The sequence below is a fragment of the Sceloporus occidentalis genome, unplaced genomic scaffold, assembly GCF_023333645.1.
Source record: "Sceloporus occidentalis isolate IW3139 unplaced genomic scaffold, rSceOcc1.0.p SCAF_95, whole genome shotgun sequence".
Taxonomy (NCBI): Eukaryota; Metazoa; Chordata; class Lepidosauria; order Squamata; family Phrynosomatidae; genus Sceloporus; species Sceloporus occidentalis.
In genome coordinates, this window is record NW_028317075.1 from 3,418,875 (window position 1) to 3,433,351 (window position 14,477).

At 40.7% G+C, this 14,477-nt stretch overlaps 1 protein-coding gene across 1 annotated transcript in view; it reads right to left on the bottom strand.

The window, feature by feature from the left end:
- Positions 1–14,477, bottom strand: part of LOC149284339 (WD repeat and FYVE domain-containing protein 3-like) — an 82,066-nt gene that overhangs the window by 50,761 nt on the left and 16,828 nt on the right. Inside the window, exons 10-12 of the mRNA XM_089496853.1 lie at positions 12,833–13,026; positions 11,777–12,234; positions 4,384–4,467 (exon numbers count right to left, since the gene is read on the bottom strand). Of these exons, the coding sequence (XP_089352979.1) occupies positions 4,384–4,467; positions 11,777–12,234; positions 12,833–13,026 (736 nt within the window). The remainder of the gene's footprint in view (positions 1–4,383; positions 4,468–11,776; positions 12,235–12,832; positions 13,027–14,477) is intronic.

Sequence of the window (14,477 nt, forward strand, 5' to 3'; positions counted from 1 at the left end):
AGCTCACTGGAAACACATCTATCCTATAATCATCTTCTGTCCTGGCTCTGCTGCTTTTCAAGAAGTCTCCTTCTAGTGTCTAGTGTCCCATCCAGGTCCATCAAGGAAGAAGAATTATTATTCTACTTTGATATGCATTTGTTAAATCTATAGGGAAAAGGCACTGGAGCTGGCTGGTGGCGAGTATACTGCAGCCGCACATTGGGAAGCAGGAGATGTGTGGAGCTCCTGCAAGCCTAAAAGCTGAAGGGTAGAGGTAGTCCTAAATGCATGAAGGAAGATTCTGCTGAATCCTTCAATGGATTTTCAAGGAGAAGGAAAGGGCCATTTAAAGGGGCCACGCACCAATCATATGAATTAAAGTGCATACGAAGGCTGGAGTGTTCTTTTTATAAAGCAACTTGTGTTTGTTGATTATTCCCTATATCAATATTAAATGGAAGGTACAATACGTTCATCTACTGTATCTTATGGGGGGGGGGATTTAAAAGAAAGAGCTTGCTTCCCCAAGCTGGTAAAAACATTAATTGAAAAAAATATTTGTGAGATATTTGTATTTATAAAATTAATTCACATGGTACAGTCTATTACTACATCTTTAAACACATTATCCCCTTAATGACAAAGCCCGTACATGTACGGGCTCAAAATGCATTGTTTTTAATGAGTTTAGGGACCGAGCATCCTTAAGGGGTTAAATAATCATAATTTTTAAATTGTGGTTTCATATATTAAATACTACCATGTCAGTTTTTAGCCCAAACATGTTTGATCACAGACTACTTAAAATGATAAAACATGTTATTTCTTTAAATAAAAAGGTCAAGTTGAAAGTAAAATGCCAGATCTGTCCAATTTCCCCCAAATACATATTAGAGCAAATTATGTTTTGTTGGAAATTTTTTTTAGGTGATAAAGTATGTTTATCAAAAGTACCATCATGTTATCTTTTTTTCTCTTTCAAAGTTAACTATGTTTAGTGTTTCATTGACCTTTTTGGCTGGGGTTTCACAGTTTTCTGCCTTAAACCACTTAAAATGGGCATTACCATCCTTCTAAAATGTAACAGTGAAATGAAAAAGAAAATAACAGTTTTCAACATAATTGTCGACCATAAATTCTACTGACAGTATGTAGTTGAAAAAAAAGTATTATAAATGTATTTTATATGTTCAGCTGTGCTTGAGTCTGACAGAACATCTATATTCCTAACCACAAGATTCAAGAGAACAGATGAAATATTGCTCTTGGCCTCACTGTGTGTGCATTATCAGACTACATTTCTCAGATTGATGGTTCTTGTAAAATGGTTAATGGTATCTAAATTATTAAAGTGGTCATGTACCTATGGTATAGCTATCACAGAAGTATCATTTATCTTCATTTTTGGGAGCCGCCACAAACGTAGGGTCTGTATAAAGTGATTTTAGGCATATAATGTCTTAAAGATTGTTGGATTTTTCATATACTTTATATAACATCAATATTTGTTTATCTACCATGACCTTCAATGTAAAGACCCAGACCCAGGGCAGTACCCCATCCAATACCTGGGAATGCTCTGGGTTTGACATGGATGCTCTGGGTAATGTGTTGTTTTCCCAGGTTCTCCCAATCACTTCCCTCTTGCTCCATGGAGGTGAGCGGCATTTAGCCACATCTACTTTCCCTCCTTAAAGTGTTTGGGACTAACCCTGCCCCTATGCACAGCTATGCCTGTCCAGCAAAGGACTAGACCCACCTGCATGACCAGAGAGCGCCAACCCTCAGGAAGCTCCAGGCAGCATGCCCTGGGAGATCCCACCTTATGCTGCAAAGCACCAAGATATGATGCCTTATCATAGTGCTCCACATTTGTTTGTGTACAAATCTAACAGATTAAACTTTCTCGATCATATATGCTGTCTCTAGATTATATGGCCACCATTAAATGTGTATAGATTCCGTTTCCTTGGGCTTGTCTCCGGTCTTGTGGATGTGTCTTACGAGTTCACAAGCACAAAACAATGGCTACATGGAAATCTGACATAAGGACACTATTTCACGGGTCTCATGTCAAAACAAAATCATGAGAAAAAAGGAAAATGGTAAAGAACAAAAGGACGACCAATAAATAAAAAATATATATAATTAAAAGCTGAGGAAATTCAGCTGAGATCTAATTAAAATCGCATATGCAAAAATATTGGAAGGAATAACAAAAGCCTCTGAAAAAGAAGAACAGAAGAAGAGTTGGAATACTGATTAGGTATGCTCTGTATAAAATAAATGTCTATATGAATGCTAGACCCTGTATAGTGTTACAACTCATTTGTCACTTACATTATGGTTCAGTACATGTAATTGTCAAGCTGTATACATATTGAAATAAACAACAGACAGTCCCTCTTAAATGCATATCATGGGAACAGCCGTCATAACTTTCAGTTTTCAGCATTTGCATGGTTATTCATACCCATTGTTAAACTCCCAAGTTATTTCTCCTGTTTTTTAATGTATTCCTTCCATTTGATCGACTGGTACAGATAGCATTTGGAAAGGTGGGGTTAGGACAAGAGTGACGACTCCATCACTGGTACTTAGCTAGTTGTGTTCACAGCTTTTAGCAAAACAAAATTCACTTTCTAGAAAAACCTACAGTTTGTGCTTTTAGTTTGTCAATAAATAGAATTAGAAATATTTAGTTTAAATGTTCACTTCATGGAAGCAGAGATTCGCAGCTGATAGTGGCAAAGTCAGTATTACCTAATCCATTTTCAGTCCTGAAATTCCAATAACAAAAGTTATGGTGGGTAAAGGTGATGGAAACCCTTCCACTTAAGGGGTATGTCATCTACAGACGCCAGACAAGCCAGAAAGCTTGTTTTTCACCTGAGAAATCTCATGGTGCTGCCACAACCACAAGGGATTCTGGGTAGGCGCATGCAAATAAGGTCAACATGGAACTCTTGAAAGTAATGGAACCCTTGAAAGTAATTGCCCGCTGTACAAGACAAGTCCTGAAATTAGCTCTGTTCTCCTAATCCACAAAGGCTGCTTGAAAGTTAACCACAGGCAGAGACAGGTAGTAAAGATGACTGCTCCCATGGTGTACACATAACGTAGGGTTTTCATTGTATGTAAACACAACTACATAGGTTTATTTATTGTACTAAACTGTAAAAAGCAGGATTTGGCAAAGTAATATTTTTCTATGATGGGTATCTAATTTTTTAGGTAATTCATATAAACATGTCACTGAGCAGTGCCTCTGTTTTTTCTATTCAATTTTTTAAATAACAAAGTGGAATGCATGGTAAACATGGTAAATATTGCAACATAAAAAAATACGAATGCGTTGGCATTAAGATATATACCCATTATTTTCAGAAATGATAGACTAATTCATAACGGTAACAATTAGATGTTATTACTGGAGGATATTTCCAGATGACATTAGCATGCTGAAGAGAGTACTCTTTGTTTCATTATTAATACATAGCCTTGGTGTTTGGTAGACTGCTCTGCCAGGGAAAATAAGGTCTTGTCTAAAAATATAACCCTTTAAATATTTAATCAACTCATAATCTGCTGTATTATTCAGAACAACCTATGCATCTGTGCAATGAGTACAATCATTTAACAAAGCAATATAACAAAGAAAAAAATCACGGAAGCTTTATCTCTATACAGCAGAAGATTTATTACATAATATATATAAATATATATATTTATTTATTTATTTATAAAATTGGGGTGAATAATGAAATGCAGTGGGGATACAACTTCCAAAGTTCTAGAATAGAAAGTAGTATGTCTGTGTAACACTGACCATAATGTAAGTTGTAGTTCTTCAACAGCTAAATACCTACCTGTCGTCTGCCTAGCTTGGCCTCAAGCAGCAAAGCTGCCCCAACAAGCAGATTGTAAGCTCTTCAAGTTCAGAAAGCACTCACTACCTAAAAAATACTAACCACCTCTATGGTAGCTGAAAAATAGCTTTTATGGTAGTCTCCAGGCAACTAAAAAGATCTTGTTGTGCTTTGACGGTGGTATGTTCTGCTTCTTATGGTACAAGGGATATCAATAAGGCTTGACCTTTAGTACCTACCCAAATAAGATAACATTACTAGCTCCTGATTGTGCTCCTCCTATACATTATTTAGTTAATATTAGCATTTTGTTATCAATCGACTTGGGGTTTTAACATAAAGGAAATACCGACAAAGAACAGAACATGGAACATAGAAGGAAGGAACTGTTCTAGGGGGAAAGTCAATGTTCCTGATTCCAACAGGCCCCAAAGAGTGGTGTTCAAATATCACACACTTGTCACAATACACGCCCTCCAAATCCTTAAAATCCTACCAAGTGGTGAAAGACGTGTGTGAGATAGATCAGTACCTTTTCCTGGACAGAGCTGGAGTGCCCCAGGGTGAAGGGAGAGAATTCTCATTTGTCAAGCAAGGAGGAATCTGTTCTGCACGACTGCAGACAAAAACACGAGGAGGACAGAAAAGGTTAGAAAGACAAGGAGAAGCTAAAAGCGTGCGTTAGTCTTACAAGAAATTACATGACAGAACAAGTAAAAATATTAACATTGAGCGTCGGTAGAAAAGTATGCACAAAAGTTCCACAAATGAGAAAAGGAAGAACGAAAGCAGACACGTGGTAATTTAATTGCAAGGCTTTATCCACACAGACACGTGAAGTAGGAGAAGAGGTGAACAAATATAGATCAACTTCCAAGGTTATTATGAATTAGTGCCAGCCCAATTGCTTTTCTCATCCGTCTCTAGGCGGTAAAGGTGTCTAACTTGATCATCCTTCAAGATTTAGTACAGCAAGTACTGCTATCTATGAGTTTTTTCTTCAATTTAGATATTGTAACTCAGCTTGATGAATATTTTAACAGAAAAAAAAATGATTTGTTACACCCACCAAACAAATACATGGTTATATTGCAAAAAAACTAAAAGAGCATGTTGACCAATTTGTCACAAAAGCATTATAGTAAATAATAAAGAGCCGCTGTACTGCTAAAGGTGGAAAACAAATTAATTTGCATGTGCCATATCCCCCAGACAAAAAAAAACTTTTCTGAATATTAAAGTTCTTGCCTACATTTGTCTAGCCCTGGATCGCAACGGAACGGACATATTATGAACAACCCAGCCATGGAAAGATATAGTTGCAGTTTATAGGCCATTAGAGTAGAGAACATGCAGTTGTACTTTCAACAACCATAGGCTACTGATCTGCAGTCTCCAATCCCCTAAACAGACTAACACATGGCATGAGCGGTGAAACCAGGGTCTCCTGGACTTGTTGAAGAATACTGAATTAATGGAGAATTAGGTTTTCATTGAAGACACCTCCATCCTATATTTTTTTGCAGAGCGTGAAGGATAACTAAAGGAAGTTAGCAAATGGTATGAAGACAATGGGTTATGGAATGCCTGCAAGGCATTATGTCTAATCAGCCTAGCAATGTTCTAACATGGAGCACTAATCGGCCACTGCTCAGGTTGGTTTGGTGGTGGCAACAGGACACTTCGCTGAGTAATACTGGCAAGCAATAGCTGCAATCCTCTAAACTTGCTTTGTGTTTTCGTTGCTCATTCTAGAACTTGGAAGCAGCACGGAAATGAAACAAGTTCCTTGCAAAAGACATTCTATTATACTTGTACTGTTTTATTGTGTAGTTTATTCTTGTTTACAATGACACCTTCTAAGATGATAAAACAGAAAAACCCAGGGCTTTGGACAGGCAAATTTAATTTCCAAAGCAACGCTCAGACTTCTACTAGTCAAATATTATTAGTGTCCGTAATTCCGAAGGTGGTAAAAATATGAATGACGATGAATCTAAGAGACTTGCCAAAATTCAAAACTGACAATTTCATTTTATGTCTGGATATAAGGCAATTTTCATCACATTTGCTGCTAGGAGCGGGTTGTGCGGAATAGGGAGAATACATTGTACCATTGTACCATTGTACCAACATGAATCAGATTACCGAGTGTGCTGTGCAAGGAACTTTCCTGTTTATTATCACACACTTAAAAAAGCCCCCATAGAAAAAAATACATCGTTTTGGGCTATATGTTATGTATAGAGGTTTAACACATGGAACCCAATGAAATACCCCATAAAGCTAAGGAATTTAATAAAACTGCATGGAATGAACAAAGAATGAATGAAATGGAGTACTCAGGACCCTAAAAAACGGAAATTTTTTACTTACCGTAAATTCCTTTTTCCTTAGTCCAGTGGCAGTACAAGTGGGTAGTAATCTTACTCGGGACAGGTAGAACCTAAAAGTGAATAAACAGTTAAAATATCCGAAGCCCCTCCTCCTTACCCATAAAAACCGGCACCTCTCCAAAGATGGCAGTTCGTAACAAGACACACAGAAATGGATGCAAAGTAAAGTTTATTCTCAACGAAGGGAGGGAAATCTGTACTGCCACTGGACTAAGGAAAAAGGAATTTACGGTAAGTAAAAAATGCAAGTGGGATGTAACAAGATCCCGGAGAAGGGGGGGGGGAAATGCCTAGGAGACAACAGCTCGAAGCACCTTGCGCCCGAAATCCGCCGCAGAGGAGGAAAAGACGTCTAGCCGGTAATGTTGTATAAACGTATTGAACGAGGACCAGGAAGCCGCCTTGCAGATCTCTTCAGGAGAAGCCGAAGCCTTTTCAGCCCAAGAAACAGACATGGCTCTAGTGGAGTGAGCCCTAACGGGACATTGAAGCAACTCGCCCTTGGCCTGGTAGGCCATACGAATGGTGTCAACAAGCCATCGAGAAATGGTAGCCTTTGAAGCCGCCTTACCAGCAGAATGACCAAAAAAATTGACAAAAAGGTGGTCGCTGGTGCAGAAGGATGAAGTACGCTTGAGATATATGTCCAAAGCCCTTTTAACATCCAAGGAGTGCCATTTACATTCTTCCGGGGAGGAAGGAGACGGAAAAAACGAGGGAAGAACCAATGGTTGATTGATACTCGCCCTGGAGATGACCTTTGGAAGAAACGAGGGTTTCAAATGCAACACGACCTTGTCCTGATGGAAAACAGTGAAATCCGCCGAAGACGAGAGGGCTTGAAGTTCCCCCACTCTCTTGGCTGAAGTAATCGCCACCAAAAAAATCGTCTTGAGGGAAAGGATCTTCAATGAAACTTCCTCCAATGGTTCGAAAGGAGCCGAACAAAGAGCCTGCAGGACGAGAGTAAGGTCCCAGGTAGGAAAAGGAGACCTTGACGGGGGACGCCGAATGGTCGCGGCTTTAAAGAAACGTCTTACTAGAAGGTGAGAGGCCAAGTCTGAAAGAAAAAAATGATTAAGTGCCGAGACCTGACCCTTTAAGGTAGAAACACTGAGACCTGAATCCAAACCATCTTGCAAGAACTGCAGAATAGAGCTGATATTCTGAGGGAAGACAGTCAAACCTCGAGCAGAGCACCACAGAAGAAATTTTTTCCAAATACGAAAATATATCCTGGACGTAGAGCGTCTCACAGAATTCAACAGAAGATCAGAAAGGTCACCGTCAACACCTTGGTTCCGCAGAATCATCCTTGCAAAAGCCAGGCCGTCAACCGAAACATCCGAAGGAGGTCTGGACGAAGCTCCCTGTTGTCCAACAAAGGCTCTGACGTCGGAAGTTCCCAGGATGCCAAGGTAAGTTGTCTGAGAAGGGCAAACCAACTTCGACTTGGCCAGTAAGGTATGATGGCCAAGACCCTGGCCCTGTCTGAGCAAATCTTTTGGAGAATTCTCGGGATCAAGGCTACCGGAGGAAATATGTAGGCCAAACGGAAATTCCATTGAATTGAAAGGCCGTCCAGAACCTGAGGAGAATCCAGCCTGTTGAGGGACGCAAAAACCGGCACTTTCCTGTTTTTTCTGGTAGCCATCAAGTCTATCTCCGGGAGGCCGAATCTTGCCACCAAGATGGAGAAGGTCTGCGCGGTCAGGGACCACTCCGCCTGAGACCACTTTGCTCGGCTGAGGTCGTCCGCAATAAGATTGTAGCAGCCTCTGATGTGGGTTGCCGAGATGTCCTGCAGATGTTGTTGGGACCACTTCATTAAAACAGAGCACAGAATCTGAAGCTTTCGTGTTCGCGTCCCTCCTTGCTTGTTTATGTAAGCCACTGTCGTAGCGTTGTCCGACTGGATTCTTACAAAACGACCCTCTACATGGGGCCTGAAAGCCATGAGGGCCAGAAGGACTGCCTTTAATTCCCTGTAATTTGAAGACTGATGAGAATCTTCCGGAGACCAAATTCCCTGCCTGAAGAGGCAACCTAAATGCGCCCCCCAGCCGATTCTGGAGGCATCCGTGGTTAGAGTTATCCAATGTCGGGGTTGGAACGAGAGACCCCCGGAAAGATGGGTTGATTTCTTCCACCAGTTCAGCTGAGATAGGACTTGGCGTGATATTGTGAAGATTGCGTCTAAGTCTTCTTCCCTTCTTGACCATTTGGAAAGGATCTGCCACTGTAAGGGACGCAGCTGAGACTTTGCCCAATGGACCGCAGGGATGGACGCTGTAAGAACACCCAGGACACTCATAGCCCTTCTGACAGAGCAGGTAGGATTCCTTTGAAGAAAGGAAATTTCCTGTCTTATCTTCCTGATCTTTGATTGCGGGAGGAAGATGCACTGGGAAACTGAGTCCACCATCAACCCCAGGAACTGGATCCTGGTGGAGGGAAGGAGATTGGATTTCTCCTTGTTGATGATCCAGCCATGTTGTTCTAGAAAATGAACCGTGGTGTCCAAGTCTGCCAGAAGTTTTTTTGTAGAGTTGGCCTTGATGAGCCAGTCGTCCAAGTATGGTATGATAGCGACACCCCGGAGTCTTAGGCTTGCCGTCAATGGGCACAGGATCTTGGTAAAAACTCTTGGAGCCGACAAAAGACCGAATGGGAGGGCTGTGAATTGAAAGTGATAAATTCTCTTGTTTACTCGAACCGAGAACCTGAGGAACTTTCTGGACGCGTCGGCCATAGGCACATGAAGATAGGCGTCTTTTAAATCCAGTGTAACCATAAAATCTCCTCTTTGCAGAATATGAGTGACAGATTGGAGGTTCTCCATACGGAAATGTTGATAGCGTACACAACTGTTGACCCTCTTTAGATCCAAAACCGGACGGAATGAACCGTCCGGCTTTGGAACCAGAAAGAGACGAGAGTAGACACCCTGGAATCTGTGACGAACTGGGGCCTTCTCTATGACTCCTTTCTGTAGCAGCGTGAGGCATGCTGAAAACAGGGCTACATTTTTGCTTTCCGCAGGATATGAGGAGATGAGAAAGCGGCTCAAAGGAGGTCGAAAAAACTTGATTTTGTATCCCTCCACAATGATCTTCCGAATCCAAATATTTTGAGTGGTCTGCTCCCAGGCGTCTCTGAACCATAGCAATCTTCCTCCTACTTTGTCAGAACTTCCTCTTTTCTTGCTTACCAGGACGTTCTTGGAATTTCCTATCTCCGTAGGGACGACGAAAATTCTGAGAGCGGGAAGACTGGAAAGGTCTGGCATTCCGATAAGGGTATTTACGATTCCACTTGTTCCTTCTATCTTGAGGGAGAGCTCGTTTGGTATCCGACATCTGTCTGATCAGGTCTTCTAGCGGAGCTCCAAACAGCTTTTTCCTCTCAAAAGGTAAATCACATAAAGAGGCCTTGGATGCCGAATCCGCTGTCCAGGATCGTAACCACAGGGCTCTTCGTGCCACTGAGGACAATCCCATAGTTCTGGCCGATAATTTAAGAGATTCATGAGATGAATCCAACAAAAAACTATTGGAGAGCTTTAACCTGTTAAGGAGTCTGGAAATCTCAGAATCTGAGTCATCGGAGAGACATTCTCCCAAGGCGTGAATCCAAATATTCTGGGCTCTAGCCACCGCTGCGCTGGCCACCGTTGCCTTACACTGCGAACCTGCAGCCTGAAATATGCGCCTGCACGAAGTTTCTGCCCTTCTATCCATGGGGTCTTTAAGACCTGACACCCCTCCAATTGGAATGGTCGTCTTTTTGGAAAGTTGTGCAATTTGGAAGTCCACTTTAGGGGGATCATCCCATGTGTCTTCCCCTTGAAGTTTAAACAGTTGTCTGAACTGTTTTGAAATAAAGGCTCTTTTACCTGGGTGCTTCCATTCTCTTTCCATAAGTTCTGTTAATTTCGGAAGAACCGGAAAACCTTTAACCTTCTCTGAATCCTCCTCTAGTAACAGACGCGAAACCTCCTTAAAAAGCTTACGAAGCTCCTGAGGAGGGAAAAAAACCTCATCTTCTGAACTATTACTTGAAGTAGAAAGAGATGAGTGAGAGATTTCACCGGAGGAAAGGTCTGATCTAGATGATGATCTGGACCTCTTGCGTTTATGCGAACTTTCCTTCCTTTTCTCCTGGGAATGAGCAGCAGAAAGTTGAAAAGCTTCAAAGGTCTGGGCCAAATTCTCCTGGAACCAACCCAGGAAGGAATGCAAATCTTTTTGCTTTTCAGTAGCAAGTTGTTCCGCCGAGCATGAATTACACATTTTCTTACGACAACCATCCGGGAGAGGAGTAGCACACTCTGAACAAGCCACATGCTTGGATTTAGAAGTAGCTTTTCTGGGAGCCGGTGGCCTTTTATCTTTCTCCGGAATTTCTATAGGAACCGGACTAGACATCTGATAAAAGAAAACAGAGGTTAAAAAAAAAAAAATCTTTTTTTTTTTTTTATATATGAGGGCAGAGAAATTATAGAGCCAAGATAAATAAAATCTTACCCTAAACTCCTCTGAACCGTGTGGGGGGGCTGGTGACACGGTAATCCTGTACTGGCAATGCTCCTGCAGTCAGACAGGAAAAAGCGCCTTTTATAGCATTCAAAAATGCCGCCCTCCGGAAGATCCGATTCGCGCATGCTCAGTAGCGCGATCGGATCTTCAGTGGAACGCAACGACACCCGGGCGTGCGTTCCACCGTAATGCGCATGCTCCCGCATCACAAATACAAAAGGATGCATAACAGTCATCTTCCGTAACGCGAACCGCTACGGAAGGAAAAGCCTCTCTCTGCTCACCACCCGGGGAGCAATCGGAGGAAGAGGAACCCCCAGGCAGCAACCCGTGCGCCTCACCAGCAAGTCCGTCCGGAACTGAAGATTCTACCGTCCGTCCCTGAAAGGGACAAGAAAAAAACTGCCATCTTTGGAGAGGTGCCGGTTTTTATGGGTAAGGAGGAGGGGCTTCGGATATTTTAACTGTTTATTCACTTTTAGGTTCTACTTGTCCCGAGTAAGATTACTACCCACTTGTACTGCCACTGGATGACAGGAAAATATAATTAAAGTCAATCATCATTCATCTTACCAAGGATCCTAAAAGAAGACTGATTTAATCAGTACATATTATTATTATTATTATTTTACTTATGCAGCACCAACAATTTACGCAGCACTTACATTTCTATATGGTATAAAAATGCATTGATTAAACCCTTACATAACGTTTTTATATTTTTCCATATACAATCTTAACAGTCCTAACACAGTTTTCATACATTACGTCCAGGATATGCCTAAATAAAACTTTTACTGATGTCAAGCATCCTGTATAGCAAAAGGAAAACACAGCCATCATCTTATAAAAATGACCTAATTCATAACATTATAAGAGAATGCAAATGATTATTATTTATTATGCAAATAAAAACAAAACAAAAAACCAAGTTTGGCTGTTAGCTTTTTCAGATCTTTTTATTAGCAATAAATCTAAAAAAATAACTTACCTGTCAAAGGAGTCCGTGGCTACTTTATAGAGATAAACAAAGAGTTTGCAGCAGTGCCTTAGCACCGGGCACACAGAGTCCAACTGAACAAGGTCCTCTTCTAGGAGTCTCTGAAATGGTTGGTTGTTGGAAGGCAAGACATTTGACGGTTTGATTTTCCTTGAATCAGAAAAGCAGCCAAGTAGCCGGATGGCATCTGACAACTTTTCATATTGGATCTCTGTTTTGAAGAAGTGAGAGTTTGCAGGCTCGTAGCGCATGGCAGCGGTGAGTGTACAGAAAACCGTGTGGAGAAGCTCAAACACTTGATTTTGGTTGACTTTCTCCCAACCATTCCTTGGTGGACAACTAAGAGACTTCTCCATAGCAACCAGCAGAGATGTTACATACACAAACCCTCCAACTTTTCGGAAAACTGTCCTGGTCCGATGGCTTTCCCTTAGAACTACAAGAAGGGCCTAGAAATATTGATAACAAAAACTAATCACTATCTTGGTTGATGTATTCATATAGCCAGAGAGATCATATAAACATCGATATGACGATATACGGTTGGACATACAGATCAGGTTACACTCTACATGGGTGGTGGTCAGAAGATAGACTTCAGATGCTGATGAAATGCTAATCCCATGATTCTCAGCCAGCTTTGGTCAGTGAACCCTGTTCTAGTGGAAATGATAATACTAAAAATATTACATCAACAGTTATTTTATTGGGGACATTTTACACGTAACATAAAACTCTCTCCTAGCGTTCAAGCAAATTCTAAGCCTATACAAATGAACAGAAAATCAACAAATTATGTAACTGGTGATTCCCAGTCATAGTGATTAAAATGTATCAGGCAGCTTAAGCTTTCAAACCAAAAGCTGCAAATCCACAGCCTTAAGCCTCCATTGCTTGTTGGGAAAAAAAGGATTATAATATAATAAATATAAAACCAGGATGAACGCATGCCGTCTTGAAGCAAATGCATATGTAATTTCAACCCACTAGGCAAAGTAGAGGTAAAGCCATCTGCTCAATGGCCAAAAGAAAAATATTATAACTCACCCGTAGAATATCTGTTTTGAGTTGTAGCTCTGTAGGGGGTGCAGAGTGCATCAACCCTAAAAGGGTCCCCATGTCGTCATCGCCACTCTGTGACAACATTAACTGTTGTATTACCATAAGCGCATGTTCTCGACACTGAGGGTACTTGACGATGTTGTGCACACATCTGGCACCTCCAAACTCCCTAAACACACCTAGAAGAAAATGGGGGGGGGGGGGGCGGGGGTGAACATTGACTGGATCATTTGACACAAAGTTGTACTGGGATCAAAAATTATTTTAAATATCAACAGAACTAAATGTGTTGGGGTTCAGTTTCAATGGCGGAAAAACTGTAATCCAAGTTACAAAGCGGCTCAGAAAATATACGTGGTCCAATAAGGCCGATGGTGGTTCATAACATTATTATTTTCACATTACATGCATTCAGTTGTAGGGAAAAAAAGGTCATTTAGAAATGAATTGCTACTCTGGGGCAAAAGTTTGGAAAGTAGTTTTATCATCATAGCAATAAACTTTTCTTCATCCCTTAGCAGCCAGGTGTTTTACTCCCACTAAATGGCCAAAACATTTTCACCACATCTCTGTTCAACCAGGATTCCTCTTTTCCATATTTAGTGAAACCACACAAATGATGTATTGGTTTTTTTTCAAGGACCACTTCTTTCGTTTAGTATGAATGTCCAATAAAACAGCCAACAATTAGAACAGGATTTATGTTCCGCATCATTCCCCGAGTAGAATAATATCCCACACACATGGTTTTTTAATTTTATAAAAAAAGAAGATACTCCCTTATAAACTACATTATTGTTTACTTAATTTTGAATTGGAGGCAAGAAAGGGGTTGTTTTTAATGTATATTTCTAGTGGGAAGAATGCATATATATTGACCAGGCATGTAAGCATTGTATATGAATGGGATCGTCACCGAGTAACTTCCTTAATAAGCGATCTGGACAACATTTTGTTACACGGTGTGCAAGTGCGCTGTTAAAAATTGAAGTATGAATTATATTTTATATGGTAATATATATATATATATATATATATATATATATATATATATATATATAAGTGCACTGAAGGAATGAGCAATGAGCTAGCAATGAGCTAGCCCACAAAGCGATTCTGCTTTATATTAACCGATTGCAACAGTTGTTACGTTGCGTGCAGTCTGCTGACACAAATTAATTAAATACTACAACCATGTTATACAATCATGGTAGGCAATCTTCCCTTGATGCTTTGCCAGCATTATGACTGTAAGAGCATTATGGGAGATGTAGTCCACAGCATCAGGAGATTCGCGGATTGCCGACCCCTGCATTAGTACATTGAATAATTGTTAGTAGCTGTGAGTCAATCTACAAGACTATTCTGCTTTATATTAGATTTCCTGATTATCCCTCATTAAAGAGCAGTACCAATTTATATATATCTACCGAAGGTGGCCAAACAATATTCTGCTCCTGCCTTAAACTCCGTTCACTTGGAGGACGGTTGTTTAGATATTTAAAGGCATGCTACATGCCACTGAATATAAAATTCATGTAGTCAAGCTTTGTTGTATAGAGGTTGGTTATTATTTACAATAGTATTTTATTCATCTTCCTCCCGCTACAACATTAAGTCAGATTTTCAA